Source organism: Lasiosphaeria miniovina, assembly GCF_030549165.1.
Source record: "Lasiosphaeria miniovina strain SMH2392-1A chromosome Unknown B0T26scaffold_2, whole genome shotgun sequence".
NCBI lineage: Eukaryota > Fungi > Ascomycota > Sordariomycetes > Sordariales > Lasiosphaeriaceae > Lasiosphaeria > Lasiosphaeria miniovina.
In genome coordinates, this window is record NW_026848221.1 from 219,555 (window position 1) to 241,770 (window position 22,216).

The window sequence follows — 22,216 nt, forward strand, 5'->3', positions numbered from 1 at the left end:
TCTTCTTTTCCAGCCGGGGGAGTCTGCTAGTTCCGTTTCAAACATCAATGTGCTTCGTTATTGTGCCACGGAATATACCCAGCCGATGAGAGGCTAAGCATACCAAACTGTTGGAATAACATACTGGAATGACGCGCTGATCCAAGGAATGCGGCTCCGCATTCCTGGCCACAGCAACGTCTGTGGAGGAGCGGGCCTGACAGATGCATATATATTGGCCTACGCCCACCTGTTCAGATAGATAAAAAGACAGACAGACACAAACGAATCCATCACTTGAACCACCACCTTACGGCGCGCAGCGCGCCATGCTGTTTCCAGTACCGATACCCTGGTGATTCCTACACAAACTGACCTTGCCAAGTTAAAACACAATGCAAATTCTATGTGCTGGCACGGTATAGCCTATGAATTTACTTGTCTAAAAATAGGAATCAAAACTTGTCTCGGGGCTCACCATCCACCTTTGACTGAAAATTCCACCAACTAACCAGGAACCCCCCCGACCCTCCCCCAACCCTCCTCCTACACCCTCATAGGCATATGCCCCATGGCAGGCTCGGCCTGGCCGGGCAGCGCATCGAGCCAGCCGTCCGTCTCCTCGACGACAGTCGGCTTGACGGCACACCTGTTCATCTCGTCGACGGTCTGCGTCTTGAGCACGCCCTGGACGCCCGGGCTGCCGCAGGCGTGAAACATGCACGTCGAGTTCATGGCGCGCTGCAGGCTGTCGCCCTTCCAGCCGAACAGGTAGTCGGCGTGGGTGCCGTAGCCGTTGCCCTCGAAGCTCCACACGAACGGCTGGCGGCCGTCGGCCGGCCACATGCCCGCGAACGCCGTCGTGTTCCACATGGTCTCGTAGGCTACCTGCGCCACGCGCACCGGGTGCGACGTCGGGCACTCGCCCGCCTCGGCGAACCCGCCCCGCGTCGTGCTGTACATGTGCGCCTGGTGGTCCGGGCTGTCGACGTTCTTGCCGTCCCAGCACGCCGGGAAGTGGTGGATCGCCATGATCCCTGCTGGGCACGGCTTGGCCGGGAAGTCAGCCGTCTCGGACCCGCGCGTGAGGATTGTCTGCAGGCACGTGTAGCGCAGCCCCGGGTGCCCCTTGGCGTAGTCGGCCGAGCTGGCCGCCGGGCTGCCGACCGTCATGCGGAACCCCTGGGCGCACGACGGGGGTTTAGTATTTGTATCACGTGGTTGGCGTGTCGGACACGTCTTGGGTGTGGTCCGACACGTCTTGGGTGTGGAAACTCACGGGGGGAAAGGCGCGGATGAACTTGTTGCCGTTCGTGTTGAAGTCTTTCTGCGTGTAGTAGACGGTCATGCCGCCCTGGATGTTGGGGGCGTCCTTGCCCTCGGTGCCGAGCTGGGCATTGGCGTACTGGGGCACGCGCTTGTACGAGCCGTTGGCGTGGCGGAAGTACATGACGGCGGTCCAGTAGTTGGACAGGTCCTCGGTGTAGGCGCAGGTGGTGCAGGTGGCCTGCTCACCAATGTCGCCCGCCATGGTGGCGTTGAAGGCGTTGCCGCCGACGATCTGGTGCACGTGGGCCGACGGGATCCGGCCGGGCTCGACGAGCGGGTCGAGGCGTTGGATCGAGACTCTGGAGCACGCGAACCGGAGCGCCGCCTGCGAGAGGCCGGCGGCCTGGAGCAGCACGAGTGCGGCAAGGCCCTTCATCTTGAGACTTAGTTTTTGCTATGGTGAACCGTTTCGACGTGCTCGAGAAACTCAGCCCGTCTGAGCCGCCCAGGGCAGCTGCTCTGGATGTTATCAAAATTCGTGTCATCTAAGCCGTCAGACACTGCGCGCATTTCATTTGCCGACGACTGGGCGCTGGAGCATAATTAGCCTGATTCGTGAGATTAATAGCGACGACAGTGCTGCCGGCTTGGGCGATAACGAAGATGAGGAGAATATTCAATATCCCTATGCCAAGCCGGGACTTGTCAGCACCACAGTCGACTGTCAAGTTATCTAATGCAAGTGCCACTCTATTGGCAAAAACGTGCCAAGACCTTCTGGAAGCAATAGCCGAGTTTGTTGTTGAGTGCGCGATCGACTTCGCTTCAGACCTTGCATGTAAGCACATCCAAAGACCCAAAATAGGTACCCGGTCATAGATAGCAGATGACTTGGCAGCAGCCAACACGGGAAGCATATGTGACATGGGTAGCTGGGCAAACACTCGCCCGGCGCTGTCTCATTAACAAACTAATCATGATTCTCAGCTATTCAGACTGCGATGCTGGTGACGCTAATGCAGGATGTTCCAAGAGAATGATGCTATCCAACGCAACACGGGGTATCGTTCATCATTACATTAAATTACTAGACAACCTTGGTGTATGTCTTCCGCTGACATGATCAAATTCAAACGGCGCCGGCAACGTCCGGCCCCTTGCCCTTGGGCGACCTTGGCGGGGCGGGAGCCTCCCTTTCCGGCTCGGGCCCTGCAGTTGGTGCTAGCGGCTCATCGTATCGCCGTACCTCTGCCGCTGTTGCATGTGGCGATGGGTGCTCGTCCGTGCTCAGGGCGGATACGGCAACAGAGCCACGGTCCGAAGACCCCGCAGGCACCGCCACCGCCATCATTGGCTCCTGTCCGGCCAGAGCCGGCAGCTGAGGGGCTTGCGTGCCGCCTCCGCCAACCACTCCCTGGTGCTCGGGAATGGAAGGCAAAGCCCCGGGAGCTACCGCCGCCGGCCCACTACCGCCCGACATGACGTTCTGACCTGCCGCGCCTGCTGGACCGCTTAGTGATTCATCGTCGAGATCCTTTGTCGGCACTGTCTTTCCCCCAACTATCGCACGTCTCCAGAGGACTGCGGCCACGCCCAAAGCAATGAGAATTATCGTTCCGAAAGAGACGCTGATTCCGATGACAACCTTCACCCAAGGCCTGGAAAGGGGATTCGAGTCTCCACTTGAACTAGTGTCAGAGTCCGTACCAGAACCGGATCCGTTGCCATTCCCGTTCCCGTTCCCGTTGCCGCTGCCGTTGCCGGACCCTGATCCTGTGTTACCGGAGCCGGATGAGCAGGCGAAAGACGAGCTGGCCGAGCAGAATATGGACGACGACGGGACCTTGGCCGCATAGTTTGCAAACGAAACAATGGTAGGATTCGGCTTTTCCGAACCGGACGACATCTTGGTAGGAGCAAAGGCCACCTCCTCATTGACAACGTCAAAGACAAGATAGCTGCGCCGCAGCAGCGAGTTGCCGATACTGAACCGTGAGGTGGAGGTGTCCGATGTGGAATACGACGACGACGACGACGAGTAGTTTTGAATGCCGAACAGACACAAGTTGGGCGAGTCAGCAAAGTACGAGTACCTCGATCCGCCTCTCAAAAGTCCCGGCGCCAAGATGAGATCGGAAACCTGGGACGTCACTACCGGGCCACCGGAACCGCCCAGCTCGAAGGCGAACTTAGCCGAGTTAGACTTGGCGGCGTCGCAGCTGATGACATTCCGTCCGATTGTGCGGTTATATCTGGCACCTGCAATAATCATGATCTTGGAGGCGATGAGCGAGGGTAGATAAGAAAAGGTGTCGCCGGGGCTGATGGCAACGGTGAAAGGGTAGTCGTTCGATTTGATGGCCGACATGTCGGAGCCAGAACTGGTGGAGCCATTGACGGCGTTGAGAGAAACGGCAAACGTGTCCTGGTATTTGTTCGACGCGTCGGCATCGAGGCGAACCAGGCTCCCCTCGAACTTGGACTGGTCGACGGCGCCAAAGAGCAAGCTGCCGGACTTGGCATCGGCATCATCGAGCCACAGACTGTACGCAGGAGTGGCGATCTTGCCAGAGGATACCAAGCGGTCCAGAAAGTGAGCGTATTTGCCGGGATAGCTCGATGAGTAGTAACTTGAGCTTGACGTCGAGTTGGGGCCGAGGCCAAGCACGCCAATCCAACGGTCGGCGCTCTGCACCACTCCCATGGAGTAATCGTCCATCACAATGTCGCCCAATGCCAGCCGGTCTGTGACGTTGGTGCCATAGGCGTCTGTCCCATCCATGTACGATGCGTCGAACGACGAGTACTTCGAGTTCGCCGGCAGGTACGTCGACGACAACGACGAATTATCTAGAGATCGATGTCGTGTCAGCGTAAGATCAAGTTGGCCCCAGCCATCCCCAGATAGTGCAAGGAGTGCAGTGCGATGGAATGGGATGGGATGGGATGGGATGGGATGCGACCCGGAAACACTCACAGCTGCCCCATACGCAAGACGGATCGGGCATCGTGTAGTTGTAGTCGTCACCATAGTATGAACTGTAGTAGGACGGATCGCAGTCCGACGACGTTGCATCGGGCACCCACGTGTCGGAGGCCGACGGCGATACAATGAGCGAAATTTGTTGCCCTGGAGTGCCGACAGTAGCGTTGACCATGAAGGCCAACTCACCCCCGATGAGCGACGTCTGGGTTGATGCCGTGTCGCGGCTCGTGAGCCCTCCCGTGAGCTTGGGAAGCGGAACGCCGATATGAAGCTTGAACGGCAGCAATACGTGTGCCGCAGCCGTAGTGGCACCTAGAAGGCATGTGGTGGCTTGCGACAAGCGCGAAAAACGAGTGCGGTGCGTCATGGTGGCTGCAGCAAGACCCGAGACTCCTTCAGGGGCTAGCTAAAGCTGCAGTGATGCTAAAATAAACAAAAAGAGCGGCGCGCAACGGCGACAAAAGTGAAAGTCGCGATTGATTACGGCAACATGATGTTTGCGAAGATCAGCAGAAAATCTTACACAAACGAAGGAGAAACGAGAGAAATGGATCCAAAGATCACTGCGCGCAAACTTGAAGGAACCAAGAGGTTGAAGAGGGTCAAGAGGCGAAAAGGGACTGAAAATTTCGGCGGTGGTGCCTGGGACCCCCCAGACCCCGTGACGGACACGAGAGGCAGAGGCGCGCCAAGGAGCTACGCCGTGAACGTTTTCCAACTCATTTTGAACGCAGCCGTGATTGGCGCTAACGCGGTAAAGGAATACCAATTTGCTGCGCCGCACCCAAAACCCCTGCCAAAGTCACATTGGCGCCTTGCCCTCGTGGTATTCGTCAAGCGAATACACCAATTAGGTAGGTACCTATCAATGACTATGACTCACAATTGAAGTTAAACCGTCATATCATTTACTGGTTAGGCAGAATTCACTGTAACCACAAAAGAGATATTAGGGGCCAGAGAATAGAAGCAGCCTAGTCTTCTATGTTTTTTTTTTAAAAAAAAAAATTGCGAGTCGTGAGTTGTTGTATCGTCTTCTGGCACAGTTTGTCGGACGTCGACGCTTCTGTTGCTTAGCGGTTATTCGGGTATGTTGTCATCTCAATCTGATTCTGGCTCTTAGAGTTAGGCAACCGAGGAGACGAAGATCCATAGAGAAGCAGAATCTTTTCGAGTCTTGTGAGAAGGAGTGAAAGCACAGTGAGCCAGGGACAGTGAAACGCTAGGGACAGCGGGACTCACGTTGGACCTGCACGCCACTGATAGTTACTGGGATTGATTATTGTTTCACGAAAGCGGCTGGTGGTGTAAGAAAAATGCCGTTATCTCGTGATATGTGAGCTCCAATAGCCCGCTCTCAGCCGGAAATCTCCCCAGTAGTTAGCAAAACCCAAGACCAAGCAAGTCACCGAAACAACTAACTAGCTTCTTCCATTATCAACGAAAACGGCGAATACAAACAAACAGAAGTAGAGCCCAGGGACCAATGGAACACTGAAGGAAAAACATCAACACTAAACCATGTCCGAAAGGGTGAAAAATTAATCACGAACCTCTTGGGGCTAACTGCCGCCCTCTACTCGCTCTCTTGGTCCGAGGATTCCTTATTTGATTTGGAATAAGCTTCAAGGAGTTTAGTCAGCTGCTGTTGCTCCGGGATTCCCTTACTAACGGCCACGATATTGACTGGCCATGCGCTGCGGACACGCTATCCGGCGCCTCCTCCGGAATGTTTGCGAAATGTTTCAGCAAATTTGCCTCGGCTGGTAGTATGCCGTCGCGGACAAGACGGAAGACTATCTGTGGAAGAAACCAGCCACGGCCCTGATCGTAAAGTCCTTTAGCGTAGAGTATAAGGGTGAGCGAATGGAATTGAGGCGGGAGAGATTTGCATCGCCGTCGGAGTTTCCACTCTCGCCGCCAACCCTGCTATCCTAAAGGGGCTTGATCTACCCAATTGAACGGAATAACAATGCGATAAGTGAAGTGAGAAGGAAGGGGTCAGTTGCCTCAAACCCATGGCGGAGATAATATAGCCGTAGAATCGTCTCGTAATGGACTTCAGCATCAGTCAAGACTTCTCTCGCGGACCTCTCGCCGAAGATGGCTTCGTCAGGAGAAGGCGGTGCGAAAGTTGGTTCATCTCCCACACCCTCCAAGACCCGAAACAGAGGTTGGAAGACGTTCATGACCACATGTTGATAGTGCATGCTGGAAACGGCCTTTTAGCAAAACAAAGAGCATGGCAAGAGACCAGGACCCAAAATTGGAGAGGGGCGGGATCCCAGAGAGAGTTTCAACACAGGTCCTGCCATTGACACCCTTTGCAGAGATCACAGGTCATCACAAACCAGATAGCCACGATAACGACAACAAGTTTTAGCAAAGGGGAGAGCGTGCGGGTGAGAAACAGTGAGTACTGTAGCTTCATTTGTGCTGGAAATACGATCTTTCGCGGAGAGAGTGGCTCGGGAAGGGAGATATACCAGGTTTCGAGGCGGGTGTAGAGTTTCGTGATGTTCTCCAAGGAGGTCATTCGATTGACGCTTTGTCTGTCCAAGAAGCATTGCTCTCCAACCTCTTTGATGAGGGCCCGAAACCCTGAGAGTGCTTTAAAGAAGCGGCCGAAATTCATCGGATATAGCGTATGCTGTAGAGGGTACCTCAGTCGAACCTCGCCGTACCACCCAGGATTCTCGGCGACATCTGGAAGCCCCATCTCCGGTGGCGACTTTATCGTGCCCGAAGTAAGGAAATGATAAACGTATTCACTGGCAACCACAGAGTGTTAGGAATCGGCGAGTCCCACAAGCATTTCTCGGGGTTTGCTTAATTACCACTCGCAACCGTACAGGCCCCATGTAGCCATCCCCCAAACAGCCTGCATCTTTGGGTCCATAAGGTCCCAGTGGTCGGGCCTCTTGAAGAGCCCAAGCTCTCGAGCAATTGAGATGGCATGTAGGGTGTAGAGTCGGCCGAGTTTGTCCGCCCCGTTCAAGTTGTAAACCATGTTGGGGAGGATGGCGGCTTGGATGGTAGTGAGCTTATTCTTGTTCTGCTCCAACTCCCACAATCTCTTTGCTTCGGCATGGAATTGATAACCAAGAGTGTGAGGATTCCGAAACTCGGCACGATACGGCAAGTCTCCATGGTAGAACTAGCATAGAGCTGAGCATCAGCAAGGATAAATGTGGGCAAGGCTTTATAGTCCCGGCTGTACCTACGCAAGCCATGGCAAGCAAGGCGTTAACGAGAAGCGAAGAGCAGAACCGCCTGCGACCAGTATTTATATCCTCGAGGAAGCAATCCTTTTGAAAGCAAGTGTACCAGTTGTACTCATGCAGGAAGTAAGCGCGTAACAGGCTCCGCATGAGGCTGTTGTCCGGGCTCACCGATGTCCATTTGGACGGCTCTGCCTCATCCACCAGGGGGTCAACGACTTCTGCTGCATGAAATGGCATCGAATAGGGACCGTGAGGCTGCATACTAAAAGCCGGTTCGGCCACCGCCATGGCCTGCTGTTGGCGCTGGCCTTGGGTCTGCTCGACAGACTGCTGACCGTCCCACTCGTAGACGAGAGACGAGGGGTGGACATTTCTCGGCGTTTGCAGACGGGCCGGGAACTTGACCATGAATGGAAACTCGTAGGGGTACCGGAACTCGGGAACCACGCTAAGCTGGAGTAGGAGGTCGCCGTGTCGGACATGGCGGAGGATGGCCTCGGGTTGTTCACCAGCACGGATGCGGCGGAGGATGGCGGCCACTTCTGACTCGGGACGCGTGGCTAGGATCTTGTAGATGTTTTCGTAGACGTTTGTCTGATTTTCGAGGTCGGCATATTTGCGCTTTAGGGCACGCGCCGGCGTCTCGCCGCCGCTCGTGTCGTAACTGCATTCGGTTCCACGGCGGAGGCATTCGGTGCATTTCGGGCGGCCAGCACTGCACTGCACGGCGACTAGTCAGAACCTCCTGACTGAAGAGAGCAAAACACCCCAAAATCAGTTGGACATGCTTGCCTTGGATTTCCGTCTGCGACAAGCCGTACAGGCTCCCAAAACTGCTCGCCGTTTTGGGGCTGAGGGTCCCGTCGACGATGAGGCGCTGCCGGGTACCGTCAGGTCGGCTGGCAAAAGGGGTCGAAGGCGCGGACCGGAAACAGGAGGAGGGACAGTGCTAGGAGTATTGGTGGAAGCAGCAGCTGTAGGAGTCGAGGCAGGGCCGGTATTACCTGTACCAGTACGAGAAATGGGGACTGGTGGTGGCCCAGGATTTGACATTGCGCAAGGAAGGCGCCAACCTGGAAATAGTCGGAAACTGGGTGTAGCCGGGGACCCGAAAATGACAAGGCAACGCCAAACAAATATTGATAATCCTGAGATGGACCCGCACCCAGCGGATGGCACGATATCTTACCAAAACTCGATGGTGCCAACCAACCTCAGATCAGGAAGGGGATGGCCTTGACTTCATATTTCAAGTTCCAATCCATCCATAGGTACCTAACCGCAGGCGACCTCCGGGGAATTCTCGGGCGACCTAGCTCGGTAACCCGTCGCGTCGGCAGTACAGATCCGTGGAAAGTTGCAGCACATACGAAGTTATGGCCTGATTAATACGGATGCTCAAGTACGATTCCTACCCAAGCCTCAAGGGACGCGCTTTGGAATAGCAATTACGACCACTCATACTTGGTGCCTGACCACCTTCTCTACTGCTTTGGAAGGCAAGCACCACCGCAAAGTGCTAAGTTGGGTGTCCTAGTGCTCCCGCCGCTCCTGCGGCAGTCGCTGACAGGAGGAGCAGGGTCGCCGGTAAAAGACCTCGAGAGTTTCATTGGCCAGGGCCAGACCGATTCTTCGGCGTTACCGTTACCGGGTCCACTGGCCCGTCGGTCAAGATGCGGGCTGTATTCGCTGTCCCCTCGAACGTCTCCCCCCGTCTCCACCCCGTTTCACTCCGCTAACCGCGATCAGCGAGCGGGAGGCGCGCGTGCTGCCGATTGATTGGCTCGGGGCGCGCTCAGCCGGGCAAGGTTTAATTGTTTGTCATCGCGCATTCGGAGCCAGCTCCAGCTTCTCCAACATCGGATGTCTTTAAAGAGGTTCTAGACCGCGCAGCCACACAAAATCCCATCATATCGGCCATGGCTTCGGGCGAATGAAGCTGCAGCACCTCGTGCGCACTGGCCCGCCGGACATCTGTGGCCGCCGTGACGATGAGGCTGGTACGGCTCCAATGCTATGTTAAGCCTGGAAGGTCAGGCTCCCGGCTTTCCGCTCTGACGGCTGGCCTGACAGGCGCATTTCTGACTGGTCCTTGCGCCTTCCCACCCGCCCGATCTCTTGGGACGAGCAGGGGATTTTAGGGTGAGGGGAAAGCACAACGCACGGATCCCATACTGCACCGGCCGCAGTTCCCCCCAATTTACCCCACGGCAAGAGCCCAACGTCGCGGCTCCGTTTGGAACTCCTGCTTTGTTGGCGTGCCTCCTTGACCGACTCTTCAGCCAGCCAAGCCGAAGTGGAATCATCCAGGCCCGGCACGATGCAATCCGGAATCTCAGGTGAGCGCATCTCGGGAAAGCTGATGGCCCAGACCGCGGGCATGGACAGAGCAATCTGCTGATATGCACACGCCTGCAGCTTCGCAGGAGCTGGTCTCGAAGTTCAACACTCTGCTTGCCGACGACAGCCAGTTTGGTCTGCTAGTCACCATTGCTTCCGAGAAGCTGCAGCCGTTGCAGGTGCTCGCCTCTACTGCACCTGGCGCCTCCTTTGCATCCAACCTGAGCTCCCTTGTTACGCCGGCCCTCAAACCGAATGAAGCGCTCTACCTCATCCTGCGTCGGCACGCTGCCGCCCCGGCCCTGGTGGCTGTGACGTACGTTCCCGACGCTGCGCCTGTGCGCCAGAAGATGCTGTTTGCCTCGTCGCGTCTCACGCTGGTGCGCGAGCTCGGGAGCGAGCACTTTAGCGAAACCATCTTTGCGACCCTAGCCTCGGAGCTTAGCCCGGCTGGCTTCGAGAAGCACGACGCCCACACCGCCCTCGACGCCCCCTTGACCGAGGAGGAGAAGACGTTGGGCGATGTCAGGCGAGCCGAACAAGAGGCTGGTTCCGGTACTGGCACGCGCGAGATACATCTGAGCAGCCACATGGCCATTCCAATCAACGACGAGGGTTTGGCAGCGCTGAAGGAGCTGGCTTCCGAGGGCCCGCGGGCGTTGGTCACGCTGGTTAGTAGCTGCGCTTTCCTCTTTGTCTATCCTGTGTTGGTGCGCTCGAGTGGACCGCTTCTAACATGTTCTCGACCTCGACAGAAAATAGACCAGGCCACGGAACAAATCGTGCTCGTCCCCGACGACGCGACCCCCGAGTCCATACCCGAACTCGTCCAAGCGATTTCGGCCACGGAACCACGCTTCACCTTTTACAGATTCACCCACTCCTATGGCGGCAATCACAGTAGCCCGGTACTCTTCTTTTACACGTGCCCCAGCACTCCTGGCACAAAGGCCGTCAAGTCCCGCATGATCTACCCGCTCATGAAGAGGGCCGTCTTGACCATTGCTGAAAAGGAGGCTGGCTTGCAGGTAGCCAAGAAGTTCGAGGTTGAGGACCCGAGCGAGATTACCGAGGCAAGTGTGCTGGAGGAGTTACACCCCAAGGTTGAAGTCAGGGCTGGATTCAGTAGGCCCAAGCGTCCTGGCCGTTGACGGAGCACACTCGCTAGCGTGTCTTCCTCGTTATTGTCTGTGCTGAGCACGACGGCTTCATAGTAGGAAGGTATGACAATATGAACGCTCCAAATTCCGCGAAGGGCCCATTTGTCAAGTTGCATGCCTCGTTTGTCTCGTTACCGGAGGTTGTCGGTACAGCTGCCGTCAACTACAAGAGTATATCAGTGAAACTACAAGAGTGTATCAGTGACGGTACTATCTGTCCGTTTCAAACTACATGGTGAGTCCCCCCATTGTTGTTGGTTGACCGTGTGGTCGTTTAAAGGTGTCTGGGCCTTGGATAGTTCAGTCCAGCACCATGTGAGCCAGTCCTACTTTACATCATCATTTCTTTACGTGTAGCATTATCACCCCTAAGTCCAGCTGCCCATCAGTTCTTTTAGCTTATCGCAGCCACTTGATCACCTATCTAGATGTTATCATGTTATAATATCACATAATTGTCCCTTTTTCACATAGTTATCTCTTTTTTCATATACTTTCTATTGATATGATTCCCTTTGGAAAGCTAGATAGCTGCTTTTACTACTGACGCTTCGCACGCAAACCTTCGCACGCAAACCTACACACCTCTGTTGTTCAATGTTGACACGTGAAAGCAAAGATCGAAGACGCCGCCCTGGGGATGCATAACATGGACACCTGATAGGCAATTACATGTTACATCCAATTGACCAGCCTCGAAGCTGGCGTCCGAACCTCGTGCTCGTCAACATTCATCATGTCAGTAGCGGAACCAACCTATGCCCAGTTAGTCTTAACGGGCCAGATCTAGCTCCATTGAATACAGTTGGACCCATCGGGGGCCGGATCCGCCCGTTCAACGGTGTGCGTCACTTGACTGCCCAAAACGGTGTGCGTCACTTGACTGCCCAAAGCGGCGCCGCTGGTCAGAAACCCATCAGCATCAGAGCTGGGAGCGTGATACAGCAGCCACGTCAGGAATTCTGCGCATTGGGCACATTGGGGAGCATCTAGATCTCCACAGAAGCTGCACTTGACTTCAAAGCCACTCTCTGGGAGGTCGGATTCGCTCTGGGCCGCTTCTTGGGTATCGGCGTTGGGTATGCATGGGTTTTTGTGCGGTTCAGCTGAGACCTCTGCTTCGTTGACCCCGGCTGGGCCCTCGGCTGCCGCATCATCGATCAGATCGTCCAGATCCTCAAAGTCGGAATCGAAGTCCTCGGAATCGTCCAGGGGGGCGCCCAGGAACTCTTCGATGACATCGTCTTCGCCCTGGAGAATGCACTGGGAAACAGTCGCACGGAACAGCTGTTCTGTCTTTGCCGCCATGATTACAGTCGTGAGATTTGAGTTTGAAGCTCTTCGATCTCCACCACGTTCTCGCAGACGGTTTGATAGCGCCACTTACCCAAAGGTTGATACGAACCGACAAACAGGGGGCGATGGAGCAGCGCAACTGGTCTATTTTAATTAATCTTAGCTATCCGGCACCCTATAAATCTTGGCTTATCCTCGGGGTTGAACAAGTACTTTGTAACTGCGAGGGTGTTGTACTACTGAGTCAAAGAAACAGCCTGACAACAGAAACTGTTCGAGGAAGGCAGCTCAGTGACAGCCATTGTCCGCCTCTTTGTCTCACCAAGCAGAGACACCCCCTCAACAGATGACATAGAGGATGGATAACTAACAAAGCTATGTTTCTGGTGTGTATTGGTTTGAGTAATCTGTCTAAATTACGTACGGCGGAATTTGAAGCGATTGGATTCACATTGACACCTACCCAGCAGGAGGTTGTAACAATGCCATAGCCTAAGTGCTCGGCCACCATACACGTCAATGAGGTACGAACCCCGGTTTTGAACAAGCATACAGATTGAATTTTCTCGGGAAAGCTCGGATGCCAGTTTGCGTTAACTTTGTTTACTAACTTTGACAGCGGCAACAACCGCAGAGAATTATGAGAAGAGAGACAAGTAAAAAGCCAAACCGTTTGACAACCGTGGGTGTGTTCAGCTAAAAGATCGCTCTTTCGAACAGTTGAATATCTCCTTTCCCCCGAACTCGCCCCTTGTCAGCGTCAACGCAGCTCATCGGATCACGTGAGACCTACCCCGGAGCTCAGGGCTCCGGGTGAAATAAACGACTATCTTTGTTCAGGATGGAACATGATCCGAAGTTCGAAACAGTCGCTCGGTTTGCATAGGAGAATCTGACAGGCGAATGGTTCCGTGGCAGGCACCCAGAAAGCTCTAATCTTCCACTATCACCGAGAAAGATCGGCCTGTGATCACATCCCCTGTCACTCACGGAGAGGGGGGGAAAGCAAAATCAGGCTTTGCAAGGACCAGCACCCGGAGGATCCTGTGTTCATCTCAATTTCTCTGTTGATCATGCCCTGGTTGATCATCTGCCCGACCAAATCCATCTTGTCTGCACACAATGTATCTGTTCTTTACCTAAATAACTGTCCACACCTCCATTCACGTTGTATATAGTTCACCTTTTCCCGTTAAGCATCGCCAGTTCCGGGGTCTCGGCCAACTCAAAACATAACTCCCACACACGGCAGGAAACTCCAGTCATGTGAGTATCCCTTCCAGATACCAGAGCATCCTTTTTGGCCACTTGACGTCCCCCCTCTTCGACCAGGGAGAAGAACATCCACACCCACACACACGGAGTATGGCATCACCACCACAAACCACAAGGCTTGCCCACGTCTTCCGGGACGGCGCCGACGGGCCCTGTCTGTTCGTCCGCGCCCTGGACAACGGGCGGGACTGCCAGGCCCAGCTCGTCTACCACATCCAGACGGGCGAGCATCGGGTGCGGAAGGTTCTGGCCCCCCGTGTTCCCGCCTCAGAGCCGCCGACAGCACGGGAAAGGCGCTTTGACGCGGACGTGAACACGGCAAGGACGCTGTTCGCCGCCGCGGCCGGGCGGACCAAGCTCCGGATCCCCGAAGTCCTGTCGGACCGGAAGACGGTCTCTCCAGACGGCAACAAGTCCACGTGCGTGTCGTACTGGCGGCTCTGCAACGGCGGCAGCATAGGGGCGCTCCTCAACGCGTGCAAGCGGCACGGCGCCAGCCTGCCGCGCGTCGTGGTCTTCCGCCTGCTCCGCCATGTGCTCGAAACGCTCGAGCTCATGTACCAGCAGTGCGAGCGCGGGCCCGTCTTCCACCTCGACCTCAGCGACGAGAACCTGCTGCTGGACTTCAACGGGGCCGAGGACATGCCCGAGCTGTACGTCATCGACCTCGGCCGGGCTGGCAGGTTCCCGCTCCCACGGCGGGACAGGTCTTGGGATGTTGTTGATGTGCTGTACCTGGCCGAGTGCCTCGTCTCGCAGACCAGCGGCGCTCAGCTACCCGGCCAGTACCAGCGAGAGCGCAACTGGCGCGGCTACTTGAGCGACGAGGACTACGCTGACGCGGAAGCATTTTGCGAGATATACCAGGCGCTGCTGGGCCTGGGAGAGCGGTTCGAGGCCAACGCGACGGCGGCGAGCCACCGCGATGATGATGCCCACCCCGAGCTGCGACACGGCGACGTGCCGAGTCTGCAGCCCGTCATCGACACGCTGCAAGCCAGAATCAGCAAGGGCTTGTCGGATATGTGGCTGAAGCGGTGGCAGCCGGGCACGGACGAGGCGCGCTTTTTCGACTTTCTCGCCGTGTACCGCCAGCGGACGCGGCTCCAGTCGGCCAGCGACATGAGCCCGACGCTGTACGACACGCAGGCTGGTATCCTCGGCGCCGCTAACGTGCACGGCCCGTGGTTTGTCGGCAGGGTGGACGAGCTCACCTTTGAGCTCCAGGGCGGCCCGCTCAGAAGCCCGTACCACCGGCCGAACAAGTTCAACTCGGGCTCGGAGACGGAGGGCCAGTTGGACCTGGTCTCTGACGGGGGCTCGGACGAGGAGGAGTGCAATGACAACAACCTTTACAGCGCAGAAGAGAGAGACATGTTACACGACGCTGGCTCTTCCTTCTTCGGCAATTAAACCATTCACTGCCGAATAGTGCTGCTGAACGAGCCGGAGGTTTGCAGTTGGATAAACTTTGGGCATGACTTAATAGATCTACCACAGTTGGTTAACTATATAGCGAAATAGGAAATCAGATACCGCGGGAGATGATATGACATTTCGAATTTGAGACCAGTGTTGCGTTGAGTAGCTATACTGATCGTATCTCGTACGTAAATATTGAATCGAGTTTTAGTGTTGACCAGGAAGGAATTCAATTTGCGTGTTCCCCAGCCAGAACACGTCACGACAATAGCGGAGTATTATTCTACATTCAAAGTTCCAAACACGCCCGCTCTGCCCATAACAGTAAGTTTTATCCTCCGCGTCCATCTAGGTATAATGGTATATTCCGATCCCTGTTTGATTCCCTGCCCCGTGACTGATCATGCCATCGTTTTCGCTGAAACGCCAGACGCCTTCGCCAATTACCCAATTTCCGACCGCTAATACTGAATGGAAAAGTGAATTGCCCCCAAAAGAAACGAGTAAGAAAGGACTAAAATCATGGTTCAAATCTGCCCTCCCGCCAGAGAGACAACTAACCTAAGACGCAGTCCCGACATGGTACACGCGGGGCCACGCCTCCGCGTCAGCCCGGCTCTGACCGTGCCAGATGGGCGCCTGGCTCTCCTGGCTCTGCGACCTGACAGCATTGACATTGCCATCCGTCACGCCGCCGCCGAGCGCGCGCAGGCCGATGTGGTCCGACGCGACGCTCTTGGAGTTGTGGTCGTCGCGGCTCAGGCGCAGCGACGACGACGCCGACGGCTGGCGGTGCTGCTGTGACGGCAGCTGCAGCTGCTGGCCGCCGCCGGGGTACGACATGTTGCCGCCGCCGCCGCCGCCGCCGCCGCCGCGCCGGCGCACCATCTCGACAAGGCGGTTGAGGATGGCGAACTCGACCTTCAGCTTGATGCCGTAGACGCACGGCTTGAAGGCGCCCTGCAGGTAGAACAGGTCGGCGTACTGCACGCCGAGCAGCGCCACGTCGAGTGCGATGACGAGCACGTTGGTGTAGACGAGGTGGCGGAGTACCTCGTCCGTCTCGACGACGGGCCGCAGGGGCAGCACCGACGACGGGCTGCGGTGGGATTGTGGTTGTGGCTGCTGGGCTAGCGACGGGGGCTGCGAGAGCAGCGACGAGTCGCGTAGGTACTGGCGCGTGTGGTAGATGTACAGCAAGCTCAGGGCCGTCTCCTGCACGAAGAAGACGGTGAGCTGGATGCGGTCCCAGATTAGGTTGATGTGGAACAGGTTCGGGTTGGTCGTGGTGGTTTGCTGTTGTTTGGGGGTGTTGTCAGTACTATGTGGCGGCTGGGGAGGTTCTGTCATTGGGGGGGGGAAACAAAAAGACGCACCGCCAGAATGCCAACGACTATGGTCGGCACTGAGAACACAACCGAGTTTACCAGCAAGACGGCTTTGATCCAGCGCAGCACGCGGTCGTGGTGCAGCAGCAGGTGCAGGCGCGAGTACAGCAGCCAGCTCTGCGGCACGACCATGATCAGCCAGGTCAGGTAGATGAAGGTGATGGCGGCCTTGAGGTCGGTCCAGATGCCGAAGTCGGCCAGGATGATGCACAGCGGCTGCAGCACGACGCCCCACGAGCAGAGGGCGCACGACCAAAAGTACAGGCCGCGGCGGCGCTTGAAGAGGATGAACAGCGACGTGTTGATCTCGGCGCCGATGTACCACGAGATGCCGACGAAGGCGGCGATGATCATGGAGGTGCGCAGGTCATCCTTGAGGTCGACCATGATGGCGGCTGAGGAAATAACCTCGTCCGTGTGTTTGCGTGTTCTCCGGAGTCAGTCCCGGCCTGTCAGTCCGTCTCCAGGGTGGTGTCTTGTTCTGGGTGCGGCGAGACTAGCCTGGCACGGGTGCCGACATGCTGCTAGTGACAGATGGCGGCGGCAGCAGAGCAGCAGCAGAGCAGCAGCAGCAGCGGCGGCGGCGGCGGCGGCGGCGGCGCTAGGTAGCAATAAGTAGCAGCACGTATCAAACGCAACGACACCAAGCACGGAGCAACGATGCGCGAGTGCAAGGTCGGTTGCAAGGTCGGTGAGACAATGGCTAAGACCGTATGGAATAAGACCAAAAAGTCGCGCAGGCCAAGTCACCCCAGGGGGCGCGGGTACAGCCTTAAGAGACAGACCTCCACGCTGCCCACCCAGGGTTGCAGCCACCAAGGCTCCAAGGGAGCCAGGTTATGCAGATAAGGCCGTCTGCAGTAGTGTCGCGTAGCACCAGGGCGGGAGGAATAGCGTCGCTTTGTCAGCGCTAATCAAGCTGTCAGGGAATGGAAGAGGGGCAGCTGGTCAGGTAGCCTTTTTCTTTTGCTTTTGCTTCGTCTGATGTGCATTGGCTGCGGTGGGAATATGGAATTCAGGAGTGTACATTTGCCGCCCAAGACAAGGCAAGATAAGACAAGGTAAGACAAGACAAGGCAAGACAAAGTAAGACAAGACAAGGCAAGACAAGTCGAGCCCAGACCAGACAAAATGACCCCCTAGCATCGATCCGCACCCCCCTAAGCGCAAGGCTCGGCCCGACCAAAGCGACCGCAGAGAGGCCGGTGTCAAGACGACGCTGCTGGCCTAAGCTCTGGGGGTCGCGTTGGGCTCCCAGCCCGGGGGGGCCATCTCAAAGGCCTCCATGGTGAAGGCCGGGGCGACGGAGCAGCCGACGAGAGTCCAGTCGCCGAGGCTGCGTGCGTGCTGCCACTCGCCGCGCTGCACGACGATCTGGGGCCGCTCGCCGGCCCATAGGTCCTTGCCCAGTACCACGTCGCGCACGGCGGACCCGTCGTTCCAGGCCAGCGACAACTGCAGCGGCGCCCCGGCGTAGTGGTGCCAAACCTCGACCGCGTCCAGCACGCGGTGCCAATGCGAGAGCCCCGACTCGCCCTCGAGCAGGTAGTAGATGCACGTGCTGTTGGACCGGTTGTCGCCGCTGCCGTCCGCCGACGCCGACGCCGACGTGGCCGGGTCACGGAATGTCTCGACGAAGTAGCCCTTTTCCGGGTGCGGGGCGAGCTTCAGCGCCGCAATGACTTCCTGGGCCGAGCGGTTGGCCCCCATATTGTATCGTTTGCGTTACCGGGTTGGGGGTTGGCTTTTTAATCTGGAGAGTTTTTTGAAGGGTGCGGGTGTGTGCCGTGCCCCCTAATTAAAAACGACCTAGGCTAGCGAGGTTGGCTGGAAAACGGTCAAGAATTTATTGAATCAGTATTTGCTTTTTGGAGGCGACTGACAGAGCGGTGAAGTGAAGAACTGTAATGGAAACTGTAATTTTGGGTTTCGGCAGGAAGAGGCACTGACTGCCCGCACTGCAGCCAAGTGGAAGGAGAGCACTTAATGGTCAGATTTTTAATTATTGCTCCGTAGCACTTGCACCCGATGCCATCCCATCATCCTTCGCCGGGGGGCGGCAGAAAACAAACCGTTGCACGGCAGGAGCTCGATCCCTCCAAAAGACGCTGATCTTGACCGCGTCTCCTGCAGACGAGCGGGGCTGCCCTCGGGGCTGCCCTCAGGGCAAGGATGCCCCCACTGTCTAGCCCCATACGGGGTCCGATTGGCTCGGCGTCTGGGCACACGTCCCACGCCCTTGGCCCTTGCCTGCCGAGCTACTAGTGTAAGCTGCCCGCGTAAAGTTTCTCGGTTGCCCACTGTAATGAACTTCACGGCTTCGGCGGCGGCTCGCTAAAAAGCCCCGCTGACTGCCGCTAATTCCGTTGCTTGGCAGCTGGCTGGCCTCGCACGCACACCCCCGCCGTCACGCAATTGATTGGCAAACAATATTTGACTCAAGTCGGTGACAGCGCCATTGACGGCGGCCAATAGCCCGGGAGCCACGGGAGCGTGTCCGGGATCGAAACACAAGGGTCAACGCAAGGGCTGGCAATGTTTTGCTTCCCGCCCGACTACAAAAGGAGCGCAGCCGCAGTGCTAGCCTCGCCTGTCGTTGATCGTCGTGAGACGCTCGTCTGTCTCACAGCTCCACATTCCAGCCCGCCCGAAGCCTCCGAGTCCTCGAGTCCCTGACGTGACGGCAATCATGATTCGACTCCGCGCATCCCTCCTCTTCGCGTGCATCGCGTTCGTGGTGGCAATCTGCGTGCAGGCAGCAGCAGCAGCAGCAGCAGCAGCAGCCGCAGCAGCGCCAGAGGCACACGCGGTTCGACGTAGCGGCGGCGGTGGCAGCAGCAGCCAGAAACCGATCGACAAGCGCACGGCCGCCGAAGTCATCAGGCAGCTCGGCCTCGCGGCCAACCCCGAGAAGGGCTATTTCGCCGAGACCTTCCGCGACACGCTGCTGGTCAGTTTCAACGGAAGCAGCAGCGGCCGCGCCGCCAGCACTGAAATCTACTACCTGCTCGAGGGCAAGGTCGGCGACTCGCTGTGGCACCGTGTGGATGCGGTCGAGGTGTGGCACTACTACGCTGGCGCCCCCCTCACCTTGTCTCTGTCCAACAATGACGGTAGGCCGGTGCGCAAGGTGACCCTGGGCCCGGACGTGTTCAAGAGCCAGCAGCCCCAGGTCGTCATCGCCTCGTGGGAGTGGCAGCGTGCACGCAGCCTTGGCGACTGGACCCTCGTGGGAACGACTGGTGGGTTGCCCGTCATCAATCTTACCTTTACTTGGAGAACTACCACTAACTCGGGATACTAGTTGCCCCTGGCTTCGACCCTAGTGGCTATGAAATTGCCGCGGCAAACTGGAATCCTAGGTCTCGTTGATGGGGCAGTCTGGCAGACTGGAAACCCCGGCATCGACGACCGTTGATGAGATTGAGCAGTGCCGCCGACAAAGTGTTCCGGACAGGGCGAGATTTCATTCAGTCGTTTTGCGCTTCCAGTACAGTGCATCATAGCAAAGAAGAATCGCCATGGCAACGCCATGAGATTTGCGTCGTGACTGAAGTCATGCCACTATCAAACACAACACTCCGAGCCCGCGATTTAAGCACTTGGATGTCCGAACTCTGATCTCTAATTACCTACCTACCTGACAACTCGAATGTTTATATCAATTATTCTACGGATACTACTAGCATTATTAAATCATTACATCAATAATCAATTACTGCCGCGATCTGCTCCCGACCAAGACCTTGCTCCCCAGAGCCACATCCGGTTCAGAGTCTGACGACGAGCCGCTGGACTCGGGGCTCTCGATGCCCTCGGCCTTCTCGTCCTGCTCAGCCTGCTTCGCCGTCCTCCATCCCAGCCCGTAAATCTCGAGCAACCACAGCGGGGCGACGCTGAGGGAGTGCAGCACGCCGAGGATGACGAAGCACCAGCCGGGCCCGAGGGCGCGCAGCATGATGTCGAGCAGCGCCAGAGCACCAGCGGCCAGCTCGCACCGGAACAGATTGTTGGTCGCCTGGATCGCCGACGGCCGGTCCGGGTGGAAGTCGACTAGCAGCGCGTTCAGTGCCTGTTTCCGGACTGTCAGCCTCAAAGAGGCGGATTTTCAAGAGAGAGGGAGAGTGATTGGGGACTCACCGTGTAGTTGACCTGGTTCGTGGCGCCAATGAAGAACTGCAGCACCAACGGCACGGCGATGTGCTACGAATACCACAAAATGCTGTCAGCTAGGGGGAGACATGTTCGCCGAAGGGAGATAGTGAAACTCACCACCCGCGCCTGCAGCGCCCAGCCATACGCAACAACCAGCGGCGCGCAGCACGCGACGATCCACTTGGTGGTGCGCAGGCGCGCGTGCTCGATGGGGAACGCGACAATGTCCTCGCCGGTGCGGGCGCCGCCGACCGTCGTGGCCGCCGTGCGCCGGTAGTCGCGATCGAGCAGGCGGCCGGCCAGGTACGACGCGATGATGCACGCCACGCCGAACGGGATGTATGACAACCCCGCCACCAAGCCCGACACGCCGTAGATGTCGACGAAGATGGTCGACAGCGACGCCTGCAGGCACGAGTACAGCGCGTAGTTGAACCCGTACGTCACCACCACGACCGCCGTGCCTTTGTTGCGCAGCATGGCGAGCCCCGAGAACGGGTTGGGCCGGCTGCGTTTTGCTTTGGGCGGTGGCGGTGGACTCTCGGGGGCGGCCGGCCTGGAGTCTGGGTCTGGTGGCGAGGAGGGGTCCGGAGCGGGAGAGGAGGGCGTGGGAGGTGTCAGAAGCTGTTGCTGTTCCGTGGTGGCCGGGCGGAGGAACGGAAGCAGCACGCGGTTGATCCACCGCGGCGGGCGGATGCTTCCGTTGCCGACGATGCGCCGGCACGTCTCGGGCAGCAGCAGCAGCACCAGCGACAACACCACCGACGACGCCACCGCCAGGAACCAGAAGATTGCGTCCCACTTCCACCGGGCCATGAGCAGGCCGCTGATCATGGGCGCCACGCTCTGTCCCGTGTTGATGCTGTGTCGTGACGTGGTCAGTGTCCGTGGCCGTGGGGAAACGGGGGAGGGGGTGGGGGGCGGCCTTACAAGATGGACATGAAGCCAAGGTAGCCTCCGCGGTCGGCCGGGATGGTGACGTCGCCCATGGCGCCAAAGGCGATGGAAAAGGTGCCCGAGATGGCGGCGCTCTGAAACATGCGCAGAGTGATGAGGGCGGCAAAGGACCGCTGCAGGGCGAGGCCGACGTTGATGGCGGCGTAGATGCCGAGGGCGGCGATAAAGACGGGGCGGCGGCCGTACTCGTCGGCGGCATTGCCGAGCAGGGTCGGGAAGACGCCCGACGCGACTAGATACGACGTGACGGTCAGGTTGATTCTCTCGACGCTGACGCCCAGATCGCTGGCCAGGAAGGGGATGGCCGGGAAGTAGATGAAGCTGCTCGCGCCCGAGAACCAGCCAGACGCTGCGCCAATGAAGATGATCCACCGCTTCTGCTTGACGGTGAAGACGGAATAGGGGGGGCCGACGGGCTCGGCACCATGGTCGGCTGCAGCTTCCACATCTTTGGGATGTGCTGTGCTGCTGCTGCTGCTGCTGCTGCTGCTGCTGCCGCTGCTGCTGCCGCTGCTGACGTTGCCGCCAAGATCTCCTCGTCCTGGCTGTTGCTCGCTGTCGTCTGGTCTGTCCTGTTCTTGTCGCTCTGCCCCACCAGCCGGGACCACTGGGTCCAAAGGGGTCGCCATACTGCCTGCTTGGTCATTTTGGGACGGTTCGTGCGGCATTGGACGGTGAAGACGGGGACGGATGCGTGCCTAAGGGGTGGTGGCGTGGGGGTCTTATTTATTTATGTTTCCGGGCCGGCTCCAGGTGCCCCCTGAA

At 57.5% G+C, this 22,216-nt stretch overlaps 10 protein-coding genes across 10 annotated transcripts; 3 read left to right on the forward strand and 7 right to left on the reverse strand.

The window, feature by feature from the left end:
• Positions 1-525: 525 nt before the first annotated feature.
• On the reverse strand, positions 526-1,684 carry B0T26DRAFT_747167 (uncharacterized protein; the record flags this gene model as incomplete). Its single annotated transcript, XM_060444807.1, has 2 exons — positions 526-1,161; positions 1,259-1,684. 2 exons carry the CDS (start codon positions 1,682-1,684, stop codon positions 526-528), a joined length of 1,062 nt encoding a protein of 353 aa, XP_060299616.1.
• A 720-nt stretch (positions 1,685-2,404) lies between these two features.
• On the reverse strand, positions 2,405-4,544 carry B0T26DRAFT_629174 (aspartic peptidase domain-containing protein; the record flags this gene model as incomplete). The annotated part of the gene is made up of 3 exons (XM_060436246.1): positions 2,405-2,999; positions 3,057-4,098; positions 4,226-4,544. Coding segments are annotated over 3 exons (1,956 nt in total), but the record flags the coding sequence as incomplete, so codon positions are not given.
• A 1,328-nt stretch (positions 4,545-5,872) lies between these two features.
• On the reverse strand, positions 5,873-8,511 carry B0T26DRAFT_737695 (uncharacterized protein; the record flags this gene model as incomplete). The annotated part of the gene is made up of 8 exons (XM_060443486.1): positions 5,873-6,072; positions 6,198-6,341; positions 6,387-6,445; positions 6,655-7,005; positions 7,072-7,391; positions 7,459-8,178; positions 8,251-8,291; positions 8,463-8,511. 8 exons carry the CDS (start codon positions 8,509-8,511, stop codon positions 5,873-5,875), a joined length of 1,884 nt encoding a protein of 627 aa, XP_060299618.1.
• A 1,267-nt stretch (positions 8,512-9,778) lies between these two features.
• On the forward strand, positions 9,779-10,949 carry B0T26DRAFT_747170 (uncharacterized protein; the record flags this gene model as incomplete). Its single annotated transcript, XM_060444808.1, has 3 exons — positions 9,779-9,797; positions 9,877-10,469; positions 10,554-10,949. 3 exons carry the CDS (start codon positions 9,779-9,781, stop codon positions 10,947-10,949), a joined length of 1,008 nt encoding a protein of 335 aa, XP_060299619.1.
• Positions 10,950-11,697: 748 nt separating this feature from the next.
• Positions 11,698-12,266, reverse strand: B0T26DRAFT_671524 (uncharacterized protein; the record flags this gene model as incomplete). Its single annotated transcript, XM_060439340.1, has 2 exons — positions 11,698-11,714; positions 11,762-12,266. The coding sequence occupies 2 exons, from the start codon at positions 12,264-12,266 to the stop codon at positions 11,698-11,700; spliced, it is 522 nt and encodes a 173-aa protein (XP_060299620.1).
• A 1,353-nt stretch (positions 12,267-13,619) lies between these two features.
• On the forward strand, positions 13,620-14,942 carry B0T26DRAFT_747172 (uncharacterized protein; the record flags this gene model as incomplete). Its single annotated transcript, XM_060444809.1, has 1 exon — positions 13,620-14,942. One exon carries the CDS (start codon positions 13,620-13,622, stop codon positions 14,940-14,942), a length of 1,323 nt encoding a protein of 440 aa, XP_060299621.1.
• Positions 14,943-15,148: 206 nt separating this feature from the next.
• Positions 15,149-16,726, reverse strand: B0T26DRAFT_763964 (uncharacterized protein; the record flags this gene model as incomplete). Its single annotated transcript, XM_060446431.1, has 3 exons — positions 15,149-16,050; positions 16,090-16,247; positions 16,328-16,726. 3 exons carry the CDS (start codon positions 16,724-16,726, stop codon positions 15,513-15,515), a joined length of 1,095 nt encoding a protein of 364 aa, XP_060299622.1. The 3' UTR covers positions 15,149-15,512.
• An 840-nt stretch (positions 16,727-17,566) lies between these two features.
• B0T26DRAFT_747174 (cupin family protein) lies at positions 17,567-18,049 on the reverse strand (the record flags this gene model as incomplete). Its single annotated transcript, XM_060444810.1, has 1 exon — positions 17,567-18,049. The coding sequence occupies one exon, from the start codon at positions 18,047-18,049 to the stop codon at positions 17,567-17,569; it is 483 nt and encodes a 160-aa protein (XP_060299623.1).
• A 979-nt stretch (positions 18,050-19,028) lies between these two features.
• On the forward strand, positions 19,029-19,711 carry B0T26DRAFT_747175 (RmlC-like cupin domain-containing protein; the record flags this gene model as incomplete). Its single annotated transcript, XM_060444811.1, has 2 exons — positions 19,029-19,581; positions 19,644-19,711. 2 exons carry the CDS (start codon positions 19,029-19,031, stop codon positions 19,709-19,711), a joined length of 621 nt encoding a protein of 206 aa, XP_060299624.1.
• Positions 19,712-20,054: 343 nt separating this feature from the next.
• B0T26DRAFT_737700 (major facilitator superfamily domain-containing protein) lies at positions 20,055-22,097 on the reverse strand (the record flags this gene model as incomplete). The annotated part of the gene is made up of 4 exons (XM_060443487.1): positions 20,055-20,422; positions 20,608-21,356; positions 21,425-21,867; positions 22,083-22,097. 4 exons carry the CDS (start codon positions 22,095-22,097, stop codon positions 20,055-20,057), a joined length of 1,575 nt encoding a protein of 524 aa, XP_060299625.1.
• Between the last annotated feature and the right edge of the window lie 119 nt (positions 22,098-22,216).